General features: G+C 41.7%; 1 protein-coding gene across 1 annotated transcript in view; it reads left to right on the top strand.

Annotated features, from left to right (window-relative positions):
• lmtk2 (lemur tyrosine kinase 2) overlaps positions 1-19,997 on the top strand; it is a 128,912-nt gene that overhangs the window by 66,237 nt on the left and 42,678 nt on the right. The window contains exon 7 of the mRNA XM_063059371.1: positions 4,040-4,176. Coding sequence (XP_062915441.1) covers positions 4,040-4,176 — 137 coding nt within the window. The remainder of the gene's footprint in view (positions 1-4,039; positions 4,177-19,997) is intronic.

The raw sequence follows: 19,997 nt of genomic DNA, 5'->3' as shown, positions 1-19,997 counted from the left end.
CCCTCCACTTTTCTATCATCTATGTACCTACATCAGAGTCTCTCAAATGTCCCTAATGTATCTGCCTCTACTACCATCTCAGGCTGCACATTCTACCTACGCACCATTCTCTGTAAATATGTAAATATTTTTTAAAAATTCCTTCTGACATCCCTCCTTGTACTTTCCTTCAGTCACCTTCATATTATGCTCTCTTGTATTAACCAGTTCTGGCCTGGGAAAATGTCTCTGGCTGTTCACTTGATCTGTGCCTCTTGTACATTGGTGCTGGCCATGTAGACCCAGCCTTTAGGGTGCCAACTTCCCCTAGATTATAAGCTCTAAAGCTTTTAAAAATGTGAGTTTTGGGCATGTTGTATTGGCGTGGGAAGCATGGTGACACTTGCAGGCTGCCCCTGGCATAAACCTTAGACTGTTGGTTGTTGACGCAAACAACACATATCACTAGATGTTTCAATGTGCAGGTGACAAATTCAGTTAATCTCTCTAGTCTGTGATCTATAGTGCTGATAATGTAAATATTTAACAAATTTGAACTTAATTTAAAACACTGTTGACTACACTATAATTAAGTTGGTGCCTAAACAGTTTCTGCCATGTTTTTGCTTCTGGATGTCATGAGTATTTCAGTCTCCGTAAAAGATGGAATCAACACCCTTCAGGGATTTAAGATGATTTATTGGTTGTCCCCAAAATTTATTTTGCTTTAAGTGTTATGTTCAGCCTATAATTGGTAGTGATTTGAAAATTGCTTTTATGAAGTTCTGTACCATATTTGAAACAAAGCAAGCATGCATTTATATAGCACATTTTTAGAGCTTGAAGTCTCAAAACATTTTGCAAATAATGCATTTAGACATGTGAAGGTATTTCAAATAAGAGCAAGTTTTTGTATATGTGTTTTTGATGATGATTTCTGCCTGTAGTTGACAGGGAAGAAAAAAAAATCTACATCGATAAATGAAAAATCTTAACAATTCGTAAACCGAGCAATTATCGGCCTGTGAGTTTGACGTCAGTGGTGGGTAAATTGATGGAAAGTATTCTTAGAGATGGTATATATAATTATCTGGATAGACAGGGTCTGATTAGGAACAGTCAATATGGAATTGTGCATGGAAGGTCATGATTGACAAATCTTATTGAATTTTTTGATGAGGTTACTAGGAAAGTTGATGAGGGTAAAGCGGTGGATGTTGTCTATATGGACTTCAGTAAGGCCTTTGACAAGGTTCCACACGGAAGGTTAGTTAGGAAGGTTCAATCGTTAGGCATTAATATCGAAGTAGTAAAATGGATTCAGCAGTGGCCGGATAGGAGACGCCAGAGAGTAGTGGTGGATAACTGTGTGTCAGATTGGAGAACGGTGTGTAGCGGTGTGCCCCAGGGATCTGTACTGGGTCCAATGTTGTTTGTCATATGTATTAATGATCTGGATGATGGGGGTGGTAAATTGGATTAGTAAGTATGCAGATGATACTAAGATAGGTGGCGTTGTGGATAATGAAGTAGGTTTTCAAAGTTTGCAGAGAGATTTAGGCCAGTTAGAAGAGTGGGCTGAAAGATGGCAGATGGAGTTTAACGCTGATAAATGTGAGGTGCTACATTTTGGTAGGACTAATCAAAATAGGACATACATGGTAAATGGTAGGGCATTGAAGAATGCTGTAGAACAGAGGGATCTAGGATTAATGGTGCATAGTTCCCTGAAGGTGGAATCTCATGTGGATAGGGTGGCGAAGAAAGCTTTTGGTATACTGGCCTTTATTAATCAGAGCATTGAGTATAGGAGTTGGGATGTAATGTTGAAATTGTATAAGGCATTGGTAAGGCCAAATTTGGAGTATTGTGTACAGTTCTGGTCACTGAATTATAGGAAAGATGTCAATAAAAATGAGAGAGTACAGAGGAGGTTTACTAAAATGTTGCCTGGGTTTCATCTCCTAAGTTACAGAGAAAGGTTAAACAAGTTAGGTCTTTATTCTTTGGAGCGTAGAGAAGGATGAGAGGGGACTTGACAGAGGTGTTTAAAATTGAGGGGGGATTGATAGAGTTGACATGGGTAGGCTTTTTCCATTGAGAGTGGGGAAGATTCAAACAAGAGGACATCAGTTGAGAGTTAAAGGGCAAAAGTTTAGGGGTAACATGAGGGGGAACTTCTTTACTCAGAGAGTGGTGGCTGTGTAGAATGAGCTTCCAGCAGAAGTGGTTGAGGCAGGTTCGATGTTGTCATTTAAAGTTAAATTGGATAGATATATGGACAGGAAGGGAATGGAGGGTTATGGACCGAGTGCAGGTCGGTGGGACTAGGTGAGAGTAGGAGTTCGGCACGAACTAGAAGGGCCAACATGGCCTGTTTCCGTGCTGTAATTGTTATATGGTTATAAGAGTGTGTGCTTTTCAGTGCTGACATGGTCGCTGTGCAACGGTGATTTAATTACCATTTGTCAGCACAGGTTAAGTACAGTCCATGCTAATGGAATCATCAAACTTAACTCAGCTGTTAAGTAGAAGCCATCTAATATGAACTTTGTACATGAAAAATTGTGAAGTTCAGTAATGTAACCCACAAATTTTAGAATATTAAAAAAGTCCAACTTTTTCATAAGAATTGTGAGTGCTGAAAATCTGTTGCTGATTTTAGTTTCGTTATCTGCTAGTGTAATAAGCAATTGTTGCAGTTGTAAAAGAAGAAATTTGAATTTTTATTAGAAAAAGGAATCTTCATTATCTCATTTAAAGGTTAAACTTAATGACACTGAGCCGACAAAGAAAATATGTTGAAATAGGTGAACTTCCACCTTCTAAGAACCCAAGTCCACCTAAACCCTGTTGCATTGATCTGATTTTCCACGAAAAGCTGTTTGTTCATCATCCCTCTGCTTGCTAACTACTGAACCTGCCCAGGTGACAAAGGCCTAACTTGTGCACAGCCTTAATGTGCGAATGGGCATTTGTGGGACATGTGGGGTAGATTTCCAGACTGATGTAGGGCTGCACTTATCCTCTACCATGAGGGATCTCTATTTGCAGCAATATCATTGCATCTGTAGAGAAATTTTAATGGTTGAGTTAAACACACTGGTTTAGCTATTGGTTGCTCTTGGCAAGCTATGTTTTCATGTAATATTTTACTTGGCAATCACATTTTTGATTTGTGCTGTTTTTGACTTATGAACATTTATCAGAGACAGAACCCTGTTGTAGCCTGGGAAAGGCCTGGTTAAGGAACACTCATTCTTCTTTTACTATTATTTTCTGATCTTGTTTTAAATCATGCAGTGAATGACTTTTTTTGAACCTACAAGCCTTTGAAATAATCCTCTTCCAATTCTGGCCTGTTCTACATCTCCCATTTTAAATTGCACAATCATCGGTTGACGCTATGGCCCTGGTTGACGAGACCCTATAAATTCCTGTCTCTGTATCCCTCCCCACACCCCTTCCTGCCCAAACCCCCCCCAACCCCCAGCCCAACAGCTGCAGAACTTACATTTATACCTTTCCCTTTATCTTGCCCAATATATAATGGAAAACTTGTGTAAGGAAAGCAATTTGCAGATACTACATTTAGGTGCTGCTTTTTCTTGAGGTTTGCTGTATATATTGGGCGCCGGTTAGAGAGAGGCCCCATATGAATATTGCATCCCAGCTGTCTACATGATATGCAAGCCAGGGCAGTACATTATGGAGAACAAACTGTTGCCGTGTTGCAGACTTGCCCTGTCTGATGAATTCAAAGGAATGGCAAAGACCGATACAGTTTAGCGCCAGCAGGATGGCAGGAGTTCCCATTCAACCTAGGACTGCCTTAGTGACCCTAGCTCTGGATTTTTGTTCAGTGTTTCCTCCTGAAACCTTCCCCACGAGTGGGTATAGTTGCAAGGCAGTGGAGATTTGAGATCAAAGTTTTCTTTCTCTTAGATGAGATGCCAATGACAGCAAATGAGCCCCATCCGCTCAAAGTGCAGGTTAAATAACTTTGTTAACAGTAGGCAGCACAGATATGACTGATGATTCACCTTCTTTGCCTTTACAGGGTGACATAAAGGGCTACCTGCATAGTCAGCAAAATGAGCAAAGTCCCCGTGGTTCAGAGTTGCTGCAGCTGCAAAGGATGGCCTGTGAGATTGCTGCTGGTCTTGCTCATCTGCACAAGCATGGTTTTGTGCACAGGTAATTATTTTTCATCTATGTAAAGCTCCATAGCATGTAGCATTCCTTCCAAGTTGTCTGTATATTGATGACAATGTAAGAAAGGGCTTTTTTGGGCTGGCAGAGGCATGTTGGCCCAATGGAAAGAATCCAGTGCCATTGGATTTCAATCAAAATGGTTGTTTAAAACTCACTGTGTTGTTAATATAGAACATTATGCACAGTACCGGCTCTTTGGCCTGTGATGATGATGTGCCAACTTTTTAATCTACTCTTAAGATCAATTTAACCCATCTCTCCTATATACAGTTTGCCTCCATTTTTCTATTATCCATGTGCTTATCCAAGAGTAGTTTCTTAAGTGCCCCTAATATATCTGCCTCTACCACCACCCCTGGAAGGGCATTCCATGCACCCACTATTTTCTTTGTAAAAAAACTTGCCTCTGACATCACCTCTATACTTCCTAAACCCCCTCGTTATCCCCCCTCATAGTAGCCATTTCCCAGTCTGGTTGAAGAGTCTTTGGCTGTCCACTCTATCAATGCCTCTTATCATTTTGCACATCTCTATCAAGTCACCTATCATCCTCCTTTTTTGAGCCCGAGTTTGCTCAACCTCTCTTCATAAGACATGCTCTCTAATCCAAGCAGCATCCTGGTAAATCTCCACTGCACCTTCCCTAAAGCTTCCACATCCTTCCTATAATGAGGCGACCGGAACTTGCAATTCCCAAGTCTGCAGATGGTATGAAGATGGGTGATTTTGTGGATAGTGCTGTAAACAGGCAAAGAATGCAACGGAATATTGATCAGTTGCAGATACAGGCAGAGAAATGGCAGATGGAGTTTAGCCCGGCCAAATGTGAAGTGTTGTACCTTGGTAGGCCAAATGCAGAGAGACAGTACACTGTTATAGCAAGATCCTTTACAATGTTGATGAGCAGAAGGATCTTGATGTCCAAGTTCATAGCTCCCTGAAAGTGGCTACCTAGGTTGATAATATGGTTAAGAAGGCATATGTCATGCTTTCTTTATTATTCGAGTCATTGAGTTCAATAGTTAGAAAGTTATGTTGCAGCTTTATAAAGTTCTAGTTAGGCCGTATCCGGAATGTCGCATACAGTTTTGGTTGGCCCATTAAAGGAAGAATGTTGATGCTTTGAAGAGGTTTATAAGATTATTGAGAGGTATATATAGAGTAGACAGATGATATCTTTTTCCGAGGGTTGAAGTATCTAATACTAGAGGGTATTAGATTTTAGGGTAAGAGGAGGTATTTTACACAGAGTGGTGCGTGCCTGGAATGCACTGCCTGGGGTGGTGAGAGGCAGAAACATTAGAGACTTTTAAAAGATAGGCACGTGAATGAGGAAAATGGAAGGATATAGGCATTGTGTAGGCAGAAGAGATTAGTTAGGCATTTGATTACTAATTTAATAGGCTTGGCACCGCTTTGTGAGTCAAAGGGCCTGTTCCTCTGCTGTACTGTTCTATGCTCTATGTTAACTGAATACAATTCTCCAAGCAACACACATAAAAGTTGCTGGTGAACGCAGCAGGCCAGGCAGCATCTCTAGGAAGAGGTGCAGTCGATGCTTCAGGCCGAGACCCTTCGTCAGGACTAACTCTTCCTTCAGTCAGTCCTGACGAAGGGTCTCGGCCTGAAACGTCGACTGCACCTCCTCCTAGAGATGCTGCCTGGCCTACTGCGTTCACCAGCAACTTTTATGTGTGTTGCTTGAATTTCCAGCATCTGCAGATTTCCTGTTGTTTGCGTTTACAGTTCTCCAAGTGTGCTTTAACCAGGGTTTTATAGAGCTGCAACATTACCTCGTGGCTCTTGTTGTTGAGCGTGTGTACATGCTAACTCTTAGCAACACACACAACATGCTGGAGGAGCTCAGCAGGACAGGCAGCATCTATGGAAAAGAGTACAGTTGGCATCTCGGGCTGAGGCCCTTCAGGACGAAGGGTCTCAGCCCAAAATGTTGACTGTACTCTTTTCCATAGATGCAGCCTGGCCTGCTGAGTTCCTCCAGCATTCTGTGTTGCTTGGATTTCTAGCATCTGCAGATCTTCTCTTCTTTGTGATTGGATCTTAACTGTTAGATTGCATTTCCTGCAGTTTGGTCTGTGAAAAATATTTTCTAATTTGGAAACCTCTGTCTTCATTGAAGAAGTATCTAGTTTCCAGTCAACACACAAATTTGTGTATTGAATCGTGATGGTTAAATATTCAACTTTCCTTGAGTAATCATGTCACCCTAAGGGTTACTTGGTGTCATTGGTAGCAAGCAAGAGCAAGAAATACAAAATTGCTTTTGCGTTTTAAACCTTCAGTAAAACCTCCTCTGCCAAAACTACAACTTGGTCCTAATAGATCAGCCATATTGGAAGGGTGGAGCAGACTTGATGGGTCAAATGGCCTAATTCTGCTTCTATTTCATGTCTTATAAAATATTGGCTCTTCAGCTAACCTCATATATTCAATATGATTGGAATAAGACACAGCCTATTAAATTACTGAAGTCCTAGAAATATTTTGCTTCCGTTGCTGCTGCTGCCGGGATATGATGAGCACACAGTTCAATGCAGTGGGTCAGTTTACACTCAGTGTATTGGTGCCCTAGAGCAAAAGTTCTATAGTTTGCATAGATCTCTCAAAGCTACACAGAACTCCTCCCACCGGCTGATACTGTTCTATGTATTAATGTAAAGTCAGTGATGGCACTGTTGCAGCGTTTTTCTAACCAGTTGCAAATACTTTTGCAAAATTTATTTCACATTTTCGAAGGCATTTGTTAGTCTTTACAAGTGCTTAAAGAGTTTGACTTTCAGAGAGTAATTTATGTCAGAAATTAAATTTACCTGTGGAAAGTATAAGGTACATTCAAAAGTGAAAACAATACTTGCATTAGACACCTCTGCTTCTATAAACGGCTCAAATATGCATGTGTGCTAAATTGTACTGCATCATTTTCAATTCCCTTCCCACTGAATGACAGGCAGTTTCTCCCACGCAGCTCACTCCATATCCACCACTTGAATAGTTTTGATTACTTGGTCATCTGCTCCTGAAATCTGCAGTGGAAAGTCACTAGTATTCCTGGATGTTAGGCATTACTGGGCTGCCACAGAGACTGTTCATTTCTGGTAACAATATCCTGCTGCTGTCTGAGTGTGTGGAAAAGCTCCAGCATCAGTGATTTTGTTGCTGGTGGTGAATTAAAAACAGCGGCTCCCCTGTGCACTGAACAATTGCTGTTGAGATTGCTTAGATTGCTGACTGATTGTAAAGTTCCCTTCTACACTCTTTCCCCCCCCCCCCCCATTCACTGGTTAATTTTCAAGCACGAGATTCTGCAGAGTAGTACAGATGCGCAGACTTGCACACACGCGCAGATAATGCTGGAGGAACTCAGGCAGCATCCATGGAAAGGAATAAAGAGTCGATGTTGCAGGCCGAGGCCTTTCATCAGGGCTGTACACAGTTCCTCTTTACCTAAAGGTTGATAAAATATTAGCTTTGTTTGTCACATGTACATTGAAACATACTCATTGTTTATATCTACAACCAACACAGTCCGAGGATGTGCTGGGAGCAGCCCACAGGTGCCCACAACTTACTAACCCTAACTCATGTACCGTTGGAATGTGGGAGGAAACAGGGACAACATATAAATTCCTTAAAGACAGTGGTGGAATTGAACAGTGCCTCCATAGATCATGAGAAGAGAGAGAATAGAAAAGTATACCTTGTACCCATGTGGCCAATTAACCTAGTAACCCTTACATCTTTGGGATGTGGCAAAAATACAGAGCACCTGGAGGAAACACACGTGGCCACAGGGAAAGTATACAAACTCCTTACACAAACCAGTGGCACTTGGTCTCGGCCTGAAACGTTGACTCTTTATTCCTTTCCATGGTTCATATTTAGATTTTCTTTAAAATTCTTCATGAAAATAATGTTGCTTTTTCATTAATATATGGCACATGGGATTATGCTATTTTATCTGTAATTCTGGATCTAAAAGTCTATTTCAAATTTTGTGTATATTGCCAGTTAGTACATTTACAGGTCATTTATACACTTATAGGAAATAACTGTTACATTTTGCGGGTGGCACCGTAACATAGCAGTTAGCGTAATGCTGTACAATGACAGCTGTATGATCAGGTTTCAATTCCCACTGCTGTCTGTAAGGAGTTTGTATGTTCTCCCAGAGATTCCGGTTTCTGCTCAAATTCCAAAGAGACATGGGCTAGGGTGAGTAAGTTGTGGGAACGCTATGTTGGCACTGGAAGCATGACAACACTTGTGGGCTGCCCAGCACATCTCAGACTATTCGTCATTGACTTAAACAGCATGTTTCATTATGTTTTGATGCTTCGATGTACACGTGACCCAATAAAACTAATCTTTATGTTTAGGTAAAAGGAATTTTATATGATAGAAGCTGCTTTTAAACATCTTTACAGGACTGTACATATGCATGATAATGTACTTCACATGTTGTAGAAAATTAGGGCAATACATTTAAAGGTTGCAGTTAGAACTAAATACAAGTCTGTCATGCAAGTGATTACAGTGTGTGGAGCTGACAATAAGTTGAACTAATTCCCCTGTCATCATTAGGGAGCAAGTTGACAGCCAGGCAGTTAGGATTGAAGTCTCAGCTTTACTGCCTGTTATCTTAAATAGTTTTAGTTTGAATTCCATTCCTAATGGATACAATAAAACAACACAGTATTTTTTAACTAGTTAGCTGCATATTAGGTCATGATCAAATTATATTTTTGAATTTTATAGATTTTTTGCTGGAATATTAAAATTGAGGGCAATCATATCTTATGAGATCAGGTACTCGTTTGGTGGCTAAAAACCATGGTAGTGTAGCTTGGGACATCAGTGTTTGGAGTTCAATTCTGGAATCCTCTGTGAGAAAGTTTGTACATTCTTTCTGTGAGCTGTTTCCTTTGGGTGCTGGAGTTTCCTCCCATAGTCCAAGACATACTGGTTAACTGGTCATTGTAAATTGGCCTGTAATTAAAGCTAGGATTAAATAGGTGGGTTGCTGGACAGCACAGCTCATTGGGTCAGAAGGACCTGTTCCACGCTGTATCTCTCAATAAAAAAATAAAAAATACGCTAGACAACAACAGCACCCCCCTTATCGGCGGGTTTTATAGTAAGGTTAGGATTAGTGGAGAGCAGAGCATTGACCACTTTTTGCCAATGTGTAATATTAAAGCCCTTAATATCCAGCACTGCTCTTAAAACATCAATTAATAACATTCGTTTTTTTTTAAAGAAAATGTGTTAACTAGTCATTACATCAGCAAGGATGGAGGAAAGGGGGCAAGCATTATAGTTATTGGGAAATTAGCTGAATGTTCACATTCTTCTGTATGTGTACTACTTTGAAATGCAGTACAGGTGTCCCCTGCTTTTCGAACATTCGCTTTATGAAACCTCACTGTTACGAAAGACCTGCATTAGTACCCTGTTTTCGTTTTCAGAAGGTGTTTTCACTGTTATGAAAAAAAAAGCAGCGCGCGATAAAAAGCCACGCGCGCCCCAAGCAGCCGGTCTCCCCCGGATTCGGAACGGTATTCTCGCCGGCATTGCTTAAACACATTCCTGTGAGCAGCTGTTTGCAAGATGAGTTCTAAGGTGTCGGAAAAGCCTGAAAGAGCTCGTGAGGGTGTTACACTTAGTGTAAAACTAGACATAATTAAGCGTTTCGATCGTGGTGAACGAAGTAAGGACTAAGTGAGTTTGGCTCATGGAAGCTGACGAAGATGATGTTGAAGAGGTTTTGGCATCACATGACCAAGAACTGATAGACGAAGAGCTGATGCAATTGGAAGAGGAAAGGATAACAATCAAAACCAAATGCAGTAACGAACTGAACGTGAAGCAACTGCGTGAGATTTTCGCTGCAATGATAAAGTACGACTTTAATCTTGAAAGGGTACGTCGGTTTAGGGCATATTTGCAAGATGGTTTGAGTCCTTACAAAGAACTGTATGATAGAAAAATGCGCGAAGCTCAGCAGTCAAGCAAGCCTTCCACATCAGCCACAGCAGACGATGAACCTCGACCTTCGACATCAAGGCAGGCAGTCATAGGAGAAGATGAGCTGCCTGCTCTAATGGAAACAGACGACGAGATGACACCCCAGTGTCCCACCACCCCAACACCCAGGCCGCAGACAGATACTGATTCGCGGAGAATGCAGCGGTAGCTGGGAGACACAGAGCACATCGTTACGAAAAAAGCCGAAATAAACATGCTAATTAATTAGGTGCTGCCCGACACATAATTGTCAGCCCAGATCAGAGGCGATGCAATCTGCACTGATCTGGGCCGACAATTACGTGTCGGGCAGCACCTAATTAATTAGCATGTTTATTTCGGCTTTTTTTTTCTTAAAGATGTGATGTGTGCCTCCCGGCTACCGCTGGACCCCTGCATACTTTGCGGCAATGTATCGGTCGGCGGCCTGGAGGGTGGGGGCCACTGCACCACCCCAACCTGCGACATCTCAGCCTAACACACCATCATCAGTGTGCTCGGCGCTGTCCCGATTCCGGTAAGTGATACTACACTGTACATACGTTATTTCTACTTTATATAGGCTATGTATTTTTACATGTTATTTGGTATGATTTGGCAGCTTCATAGCTTAAAGGTTACTGGAAAGAGTGTTTTTGCCAAGAGCGCTTGTGTGAGATTTTCGCTACGGAGAACAGTGCAGCAATGATTGTGGAAAAGTATTTCTACTTTATATAGGCTGTATATTTATCATATCATTGTTGCTTTTACTATGTGTTACTGTTAATTTAGGTTTTATGTGTTATTTGGCATGATTTGGTAGGTTATTTTTGGGTCTGCGAACGCTCACAAAATTTTCCCATATAAATAAATGGTAATTGCTTCTTCGCTTTACGACATTCCAGCTTACGAACCGTTTCACAGGAACGCTCTACCTTCGGATAGAACATAGAACATAGAATAGTACAGCACAGTACTGGCCCTTTGGCCCACAATGTTGTGCCGACCCTCAAACCCTGCATCCCATATAAGCCCCCACCTTAAATTCCTCCATATACCTGCCTAGTAGTCTCTTAAACTTCACTACTGTATCTGCCTCCACCACTGACTCAGGCAGTGCATTCCACATACCAACCACTCTCTGAGTAAAAAACCTTCCTCTAATATCCCCCTTGAACTTCCCACCCCTTACCTTAAAGCCGTGTCCTCTTGTATTGAGCAGTGGTGCCCTGGGGAAGAGGCACTGGCTATCCACTCTATCTATTCCTCTTATTGCGGGGGAAACCTGTAATATATATAGGCAAAAATATTTATTACGGAATAGCCAATCAGTTGAGCAATCAATGTATCTGCTTTGAGGGAGAGCGTTCCAAACACTCCGAGAAGGAGTGAGGGAGTGCATCATTGAATCAGTCACCTCCTGTCTTAAAGGGCATGTGCTTGTTTTTAAAGAAATTCTAGTTTTCTCCTGTGAGGAAATAACTTTTCAACATCAATCCTCTCAAGATCCCACTGGATCTTATGTTCACCTCTGACTCTTCTAAATTCCAGCAGATACACACACACTGTAACTGTCCTTTCTTCATAAACATCATGCCCATCTCAAGAGCTTATGAGCTTCTCTCAACAGCTTCTCATGTAGTTGCATTCTTTCTTGGAGGAAAGGAGATCAGTACCTTGGGCATAAGTCTGGATGCTATCAGTTGTATATCACTGAAGCTTCTTCTTCTAGTTTTAGTGTCAAATTTCCTTCACAATAAATCATCTGCTGGGTTCCCTAATTGTCCCTCTCTGCATTCTATCCTTTTGTGAATTGTGCATTAGGGCAGTGGTCCCCAACCACCGTGCCGCAAAGCGTGTGCTACCGGGCCGCGAGGAAACGATATGAGTCAACTGCACCTTTCCTCATTCATTTTCACGCCCACTGTTGAACTTGAATGCACAAGAGGTCATTACCCACGCGAGGTCATCAGTCGGTCATTAACCTGCAGCTACTTGATGAGTGAAAAACAAACGTCGCTTGAGAGTTTCTTTGGAAGAGATGGTAGGGGACATAAAAGGCCTAATGATGCTGATAACGCAGAGACAGCTGAGGCCGAGACTGCAAAAAAAAAGAAAGCTTCCTTCAACAGAAAATACAACGAGTCGTACATAAAATATGGCTTTATTGCAACCAGTGACTTGCACACTCCAAGCCCCCTGTGTGTGATATGTGGAGATAAGCTGTCTCATGAAGCAATGAAGCCCTCAAAACTGCTTTGGAACCTTGAGTCCAAGCACCCTGCACTTAAAGACAAACCCATTGAGTTTTTTGAGCAGAAAAACGTGAGCAAGTGGGACAGAAGCAAGTGCTGAGAGCCACCATCTCCACAAATGCTGCTGCCCTGAGAGTGTCGTACTTAGTGGCTAGTCGTATTGCTAAGGCTAAGAAGCCTTTCACTGTTGGTGAAGAATTGATTTTGCCTGCTGCCAAGGACATGTGCCGTGAACTGTTGGGAGAAGCTGCAGCTAACAAGATGCCACAGTTTCAAGGAGAATCGATGACATAGCGGAGGACATCGAAGCACAGCTGTTGGAACGGCTTAACGAGTCTGGTTTCACTACCCGAGTCAGAGGTTGCTCCTGAATGCCAGTCTACACACTGTGTCACACACAGGGAAATGCTGGCTAGCCGAAAAATGTCACCTGATCTTAACAGCGTATTGAGTGACATTGAAGTTATCAATCACATCAAAGCAAAAGCCCTTAACTCATGTCTGTTTGAGCAGCTTTGCGAGGAAATGGATGCAGAGCACAAACGCCTTCTCTTACACACTGAAGTCAGGTGGCTATCAAGGGGGAGAGCCCTGGCCAGGGTTTTTGAGTTAAGAGAGCAGCTACAGAGATTTCTTTCAAGAAAAAAGTCACCATTGAAAGCACACTTCAGTGACGAGGAGTGGATAGCAAAACTCGCTTATCTGTGTGACATCTTCAACCTGCTCATTGAACTCAATTTGTCACTTCAGGGGAGAATGACAACTGTCTTCAAGTTGGCAGATAAAATGTCTGCTTTCACAGCCAAACTGGAACTGTGGCGACGGCAAGTGGACAGGGGCATATTTGACATGTTCCCAACATTAGCTGGGAATTTGGGAGAGGCTGAGCCTCACAGCTGGTGCGCGAACACCTATCTTCGCTGTCGACAGAATTCGAGTGTTACTTCCCAACAGCAAATGACCCAAGATGTGCAAAGTAATGGGTCCATGACCCATTTGTGAATGTCCCCGGTGAATCATCCATGTCAACGCGGGAAGAGGATCAACTCCTCGAGCTTGCAAATGACGGTGGGCTGAAAAGTATGTTTGACATAGCATCTCTGCCAGCATTCTGGATCAAAGTCAAGGCTGAATATCCTGAGATAGCCACAAAAGCACTGAAAACGTTGCTTCCATTTCTAACATCATATCTCTGCGAAGCGGAGTTTTCTGCAATGAATGCAACGAAATCTAAGTTGCGGAATAGACTGGACATAAAGAACCTGGAGGAACAACACCTTATATTCCGTATGGGTAGCCTCCAACCTGATGGCATGAACATTGACTTCTCTAACTTCCGCTAGGCCCCACCTCCCCCTCGTACCCCATCTGTTACTCTTTTTTATGCACACATTCTTTCTCTCACTCTCCTTTTTCTCCCTCTGTCCCTCTGAATATACCTCTTGCCCATCCTCTGGGTCACCCCCCCCGTCTTTCTTCCCGGACCTCCTGTCCCATGATCCTCTCGTATCCCCTTCTGCCTATCACCTGTCCAGCTCTCGGCTCCATCCCTCCCCCTCCTGTCTTCTCCTATCATTTTGCATCTCCCCCTCCCCCTCCAGCTTTCAAATCCCTTACTCACTCTTCCTTCAGTTAGTCCTGACGAAGGGTCTCGGCCTGAAACGTCGACTGCGCCTCTTCCTATAGATGCTGCCTGGCCTGCTGCGTTCACCAGCAACTTTGATGTATGTTGCTTGAATTTCCAGCATCTGCAGAATTCCTGTTGTTTGCATAAAGAACCCCCTTATGACTTATAATTAACTTATCACTATATTCATGCGAGGAAAATATGCACTGTGTGTTTAATATTAAATTCATTAAATAAACCCTTTTAGAAATGAAATTGAGTCTACTAGCCACTTATAAGTGACTTATCATGTATATTCCGGTCGTGATTAGCACTCTCCCCCGCCCAGTCGGCTGGTCCGCAAGAATTGTCAATATTAAACCGCTCCACGGTGCCAAAAAGGTTGGGATCCCTGCATTAGGGCATCCAGTTATCCAATTTTTCTTCATCTCAAGCTCTGCAATTTCTTAGCATTTAGATAATATCTTTTTAATTTTTCTGCCAAAATTAAGGTTTTAAGATTTTCCCACATTATTCTTCATTTGCCAAATCTTTGCCCACTCATGATCTATCTATATCCCTTTGCAATCTGTCATCATCAAAGCTACGTCCTATTCCCTTGTTTTGTATTATCAGTTTGTTGAGAATGAACCGGGCAGACCTCAACAGAAATCTTTTCCAAATCTCTCAATAGAATTCTGACTGCCAGTTGTTTGGAGAGTGCACGCAATTTAAAACTAAATTCACCTATTCACCTGGAGTTGAATTTCTCCTGAATTATACATCACACATCTGTGCCACAAGATGGCAATGTAGGCTGATTCGTACCTCAGTCTACATCAAACATCTGTAAAGTTAAAGCTGATACTTCATGAAGTTGGGCTTGGCAGCTTAGTGAATCGGAAAGTATTTCTCATAAGAACCAAAGAAACAGAAGCTGGAGTAGGCTGTTTGTGTGTGACCTTCCATTCAGAATCTGGTTTAATACCACTGGCATACAGTATGTCATGAGCGCGCATCAGCAGTACAATGCAAAGCACTTAAAAAAACTTTAATCTACAATAAGAAATATAAATTAAATAAATAAAATAGTGTAAAAAAAATAGTAAGGTATTGTTCATGGTTTGGTTCATTATCCATTCAAAAATCTGATGGCAGAGGGGAAGATGATGTTCCTAAAACATCGAGTGTGTCTCTTCAGGCTCCTGTACCACCTCCTTGATGGTAGCAATAAAAAGAAGCAGGTCTTGAGTTGTGGGGGTCCTTAACGATGGAATCCACCTTTTTGAGGCATTGCCATTTGAAAATGTCCTTGATGGTGGAGGGTGGCTAGAGCTCATAATGAAGCTGGCTGAGCTTACAGCCCTCGGCAGCTAAAAGTTTGGCAACAGAGAGCTGTAAGTCAAATTCTTTGTCAAAAGCTTAAAGGATTTATTGCACTTCAGTAGTATCAATACCTTCAAGTGTCCTGAATCCTAGCCTTGGCAAGCTCATTTGGGAAGAAGTTCAAACACAACTGATGCCAGAGCCAAGAAAATGTTTATTATGTCTCTGTATATATTAATTCTATATGTTCATTATTGTTCCTGGCATCTTCTATTTTTATTGAAGCTCTTCCTCAGAGCACATATTTCAGAATAGCAGGAAGGGAGGCTATCATTACTTGGCAGGAAGAAGCTGAGTAGCATGTCAGAGTTCAAAAGTTCAAAAGAAATTTATTATCAAAGTGTGTATATGTCACCAAATGCTACCCTGAGATTCATTTTCTTGCAGGCAATCACAGTAGAACAAAGAAGTACAATAGAATCAATGAAAAACTGCACACAAAGACTGACAAATTGTGTGAATACCAGAAGAAATAAATAATAATAATAATAAGTACTGTGAACTTGAGTTGTAGAATCCTTGAAAGTGAAATCATAGGATGTATTCAGTGATCATGTTCAGCGTTGTGGTCAGAGGCATCTGAATACAGGAATGCTAAAGATAGGATGTTGGGTAGAGGAGGACTGGTTGATAAACATCTAATTGGATCAGCGCTCTAGTTTTAACCAAGTAATCTTTATGTGCAGTTATTTGTGTGCTCTATGGTCTGTCCTAAAGGATAAAGATAATTATTGCTGGTGTTTTAATAAAAGCTCACAGCTGGGAATAGCAAAATCAACTACTTCCTCAGGGGTCTGTAGAGGTTCGGCACGTCATTGAAAACCTTGGCAAACTTCTATAGTTATGTTGTGGAAAGTATGCTGACTGGCTCCATTATGGTCTGGTGTGGGAACACCAATGCTTTTGAGCAGAAAATCCTACAAAAGTTAGTGGATTCGGCCCAGTACATCACAGGTAAATCCCTCCCAACCATTGAATACATCTACATGAAATGTTGCTGTAGAAAAGCACCATCGATCATTAAAGATCCTCACCACCTAGACTATGCTATCTTGCTGCTGCCTCAGGACTCGCTCCACCAGGTTCAAGAACAGTTACTATCTCTCAACCATCAGGCTCTTGGAAAAAAAAGGAGGATAGCTACACTCATTTAAGGACTCTGTTATATTGTTATTTCATGCTTGTTATTTATTGCTATTTATTTATATCTGTATTTGCACAGTTTGTTTGCAGTTAACAGTTCCTGATGTTTACAGTTTACAATTACTGTTCTATAGATTTGCTAAGTAGGCATGCAGAAAAAGAATCTCAGGGTTGTATGTGGTGACATGTATGTATTTTGATAATAAATTTCACTTTGAACTTTGAACAAAATAATAACAAACTGACATATGGTAGAATAGCGCTTAACACAATGCTTTACATTGCTAACTGTAAGGTCAGGGTTCAATTCCCACTTCTTTGTAAGGAGTTTGTATATTCTCCCTGTGACTTTGTGGGTTCCATCAGAGTGTTCCGGTTTCCTCCTACAGTCCAAAGACGTATGGGTTAGGGTTAGTGAGTTGTGGGTACAGGTGTCCCCCGCTTTTTGAACGTTTGCCTTACCACACCTCACTGTTACAAAAGACCTACATTAGTTACCTGTTTTTGCTAACAGAAGGTGTTTTCATTGTTACGAAAAAAGGCAGCGCACGATAAAAAAGCAGCTGCTCCTCCCCCCGGAACTGCATTCTAGCCGGCATTGCTTAAACATGTGCCTGTGAGCAGCCGTTAGCAAAATGAGTTCTAAGGTATCGGAAAAGCCTAAAAGAGCTCGTAAGGGTGTGAGACTTAGTGTAAAACTAGACATAATTAAGTGTTTCGATCGTGGTGAACGAAGTAAGGACTAAATGAGTTTGGCTTGTGGAAGCTGACGAAGATGATGTTGAAGAGGTTTTGGCATTCCATGACCAAGAACTGATAGATGAAGAGCTGATGCAATTGGAAGAGGAAAGGATAACAATCGAAACCGAATGCAATAACAAACGGACCGAAAGTGAAGTCATCCAGGAGCTGAACGTGAAGCAACTGCGTGAGATTTTCACTGCAATGATGAAGTAAGACTTTGATTTTGAAAGGGTACGTCGGTTTAGGACATATTTGCAAGATGGTTTGAGTCCTTACAAAGAACTGTATGATAGAAAAATGCGCGAGGCTAAGCAGTCAAGCATACTGTCGTTTTTCAAGCCTTCCACATCAGCCACAGCAGACGACAAACCTCGACCTTCGACATGGAGGCAGGTAGACATAGAAGAAGGTGACCTGCCTGCCCTGATCGATGAGCTGGCACCCCAGTGTCCCATCACCCCACTGTGGGACATCCGGGCCGCGGACTGATACATTGCTGCAGAGAACGCAGCGGTAGGAGGGAGGCACCCAACACTTCTTTAAGAAAAAAGCAAAAATAAACAAGCTAATTAATTAGGTGCCGCCCAGCATGTAAATGTTGGCCCAGATCAGAGGCGATTGCTGATTGCGTCGCCTCTGATCTGCACCGACATTTACGTGCTGGGCGGCACCTAATCAATTAGCTTGTTTATTTTTGCTTTTTTCTTAAAGATGTGCTGGGTGCGTCCTGGCTACTGCAGTACCACTGCATTCTTCACGGATCGGTGTCAGTTCGCTGCCTGGAGGGTGGGGACCACTGCACCACCCCAGCCTCCGACGACTCAGCCTAACACACCATCATCAGTGTGCTCAGTGCTGTCTTCCTGATTCCTGTAAGTGATACTACACTGTACATACATTATTTCTACTTTATATAGGCTGTGTATTTTTGTGTTATTTTGGTATGATTTGGCAGCTTCATAGCTTAAAGGTTACTAGAAAGAGTGTTTTTGCTGAGAGCGCTTGTGCCGTGATTCTGCCAAGAGCGCTTGCATAAGAACAGTGCAGGCAATGATTGTAGAGAAGTGTTTCTACTTCATATAGGCTGTGTATTTATCATATCATTCCTGCTTTTACTGTATGTTACTGTTATTTTAGGTTTTATGTGTTATTTGGCATGATTTGGTAGGTTATTTTCGGGTCTGTGAACGCTCACAAATTTTTCCCATATAATTAAATGGTAATTGCTTCTTTGCTTTACGACCTTCCGGCTTACGAACCGTTTCATAGGAACGCTCTACCTTCGGATGGCGGGGGGAGCCTGTATACTATGTTGGCGCCAGAAGTGTAGCGACACTTTCAGGCTTCTTCCGGTACAATCATTGCTGATTTCATTTGACACGAGCAAGGCAATATCACTGTATGTTTCAATGTATACATGATAAATCAAGCTAATCTTTTGTAAGCCTCAACATTTTGAATGTGTATATGTAGACTCAACTGGTTGAATGTTTGTCTTCTATAATCCAGCTCCAGTTCTTTAGTTAACCAAAGTATGCAATTATTCATTCGCACTGCGCAGTTTGTGGAACCCTGGATGCAAATTAGTTACGTTTGCATATAAAATTGGAACGTTAAAGTTAAGTACCTGTGAATTGCTTGAGGTTTGAATGAACAAATGCTGTCATGAATGTAAGATGTTAAAATAAGCCCTTGAATTTTTGTGTGGGACTATTACAGTAATACACGAGAGCACCTTTACTTTCTTTAAAGTTTGAGTAGATTCAGCATGCCATGATAGATTGAGATGAACTTCTGAAGATGCACAGTGGAGAGATTCTAACTGGTTGCATCATGGCCTGGTGTGGATATATCAATGCTCAGGAGTGGAAAAGGCTACAGAAATGATACAGCCCAGTCCATCACAGGCAAAACCCTCTCCACCTTTGAGCACATTTGCATGGAATTATCAAAACCCCCCCACCATCCAGGCTATGCTCTTTTCTGGTTGCTTCCACTGGGAACAGAAGTCTTAGGTTCCACACCACCAGGTTCAGGAACAGTTATTACCCTTTAACAATTACGCTCCTGAACCAGCGTGGTTAACTTCACTCACTGCAGCACTGAACTGATTCCCCAACCTACAGATTCACTTTTAGGGATTGCAACGCATGTTCTAAAATCGTATTTATTGTTTGTTTATTTATTTTTGTATTTGCAGTTTGTCTTTGCACATTGGTTGTTAGCCTTTGTGTGTGGTTTTTCATTGATTCTATTATATTTCATTGTATTTATTATGAATGCCTGCAAGAAAATGAATCTCAGGATAGCATATGGTGACATATCTGTATGTGTACTTTGATAATAAATTTGCTTTAAACTTTGAACTTTTTATACTATGGGTATAAAACACAGGAATTTTAAAAAATCACTTTCTAAGTCTGCCCTGTCACTTTTCATGAACTACATGCAAGTTTAAGTTAATTTGGTCTGTAACCCTAACCCTTTGGACTTGTCTTCTCAATCTTCCTACAAAAATATTGCACTTCCCATTTCTCTGCATTACTCTCATCAGCCACCTTTCTGTACCTTCAACCAACCCCCCACCCTCCCTCCCACTGAAGTCAATTGTCATCCTTTTAACAGTGCACCACATTTCTAATACA

This window comes from Mobula hypostoma, chromosome 9, assembly GCF_963921235.1.
Source record: "Mobula hypostoma chromosome 9, sMobHyp1.1, whole genome shotgun sequence".
NCBI classification, from domain to species: Eukaryota; Metazoa; Chordata; class Chondrichthyes; order Myliobatiformes; family Myliobatidae; genus Mobula; species Mobula hypostoma.
The sequence above is the reverse complement of the archived record's forward strand: the minus strand, read 5'-3'. Positions and strand labels throughout refer to the sequence as shown.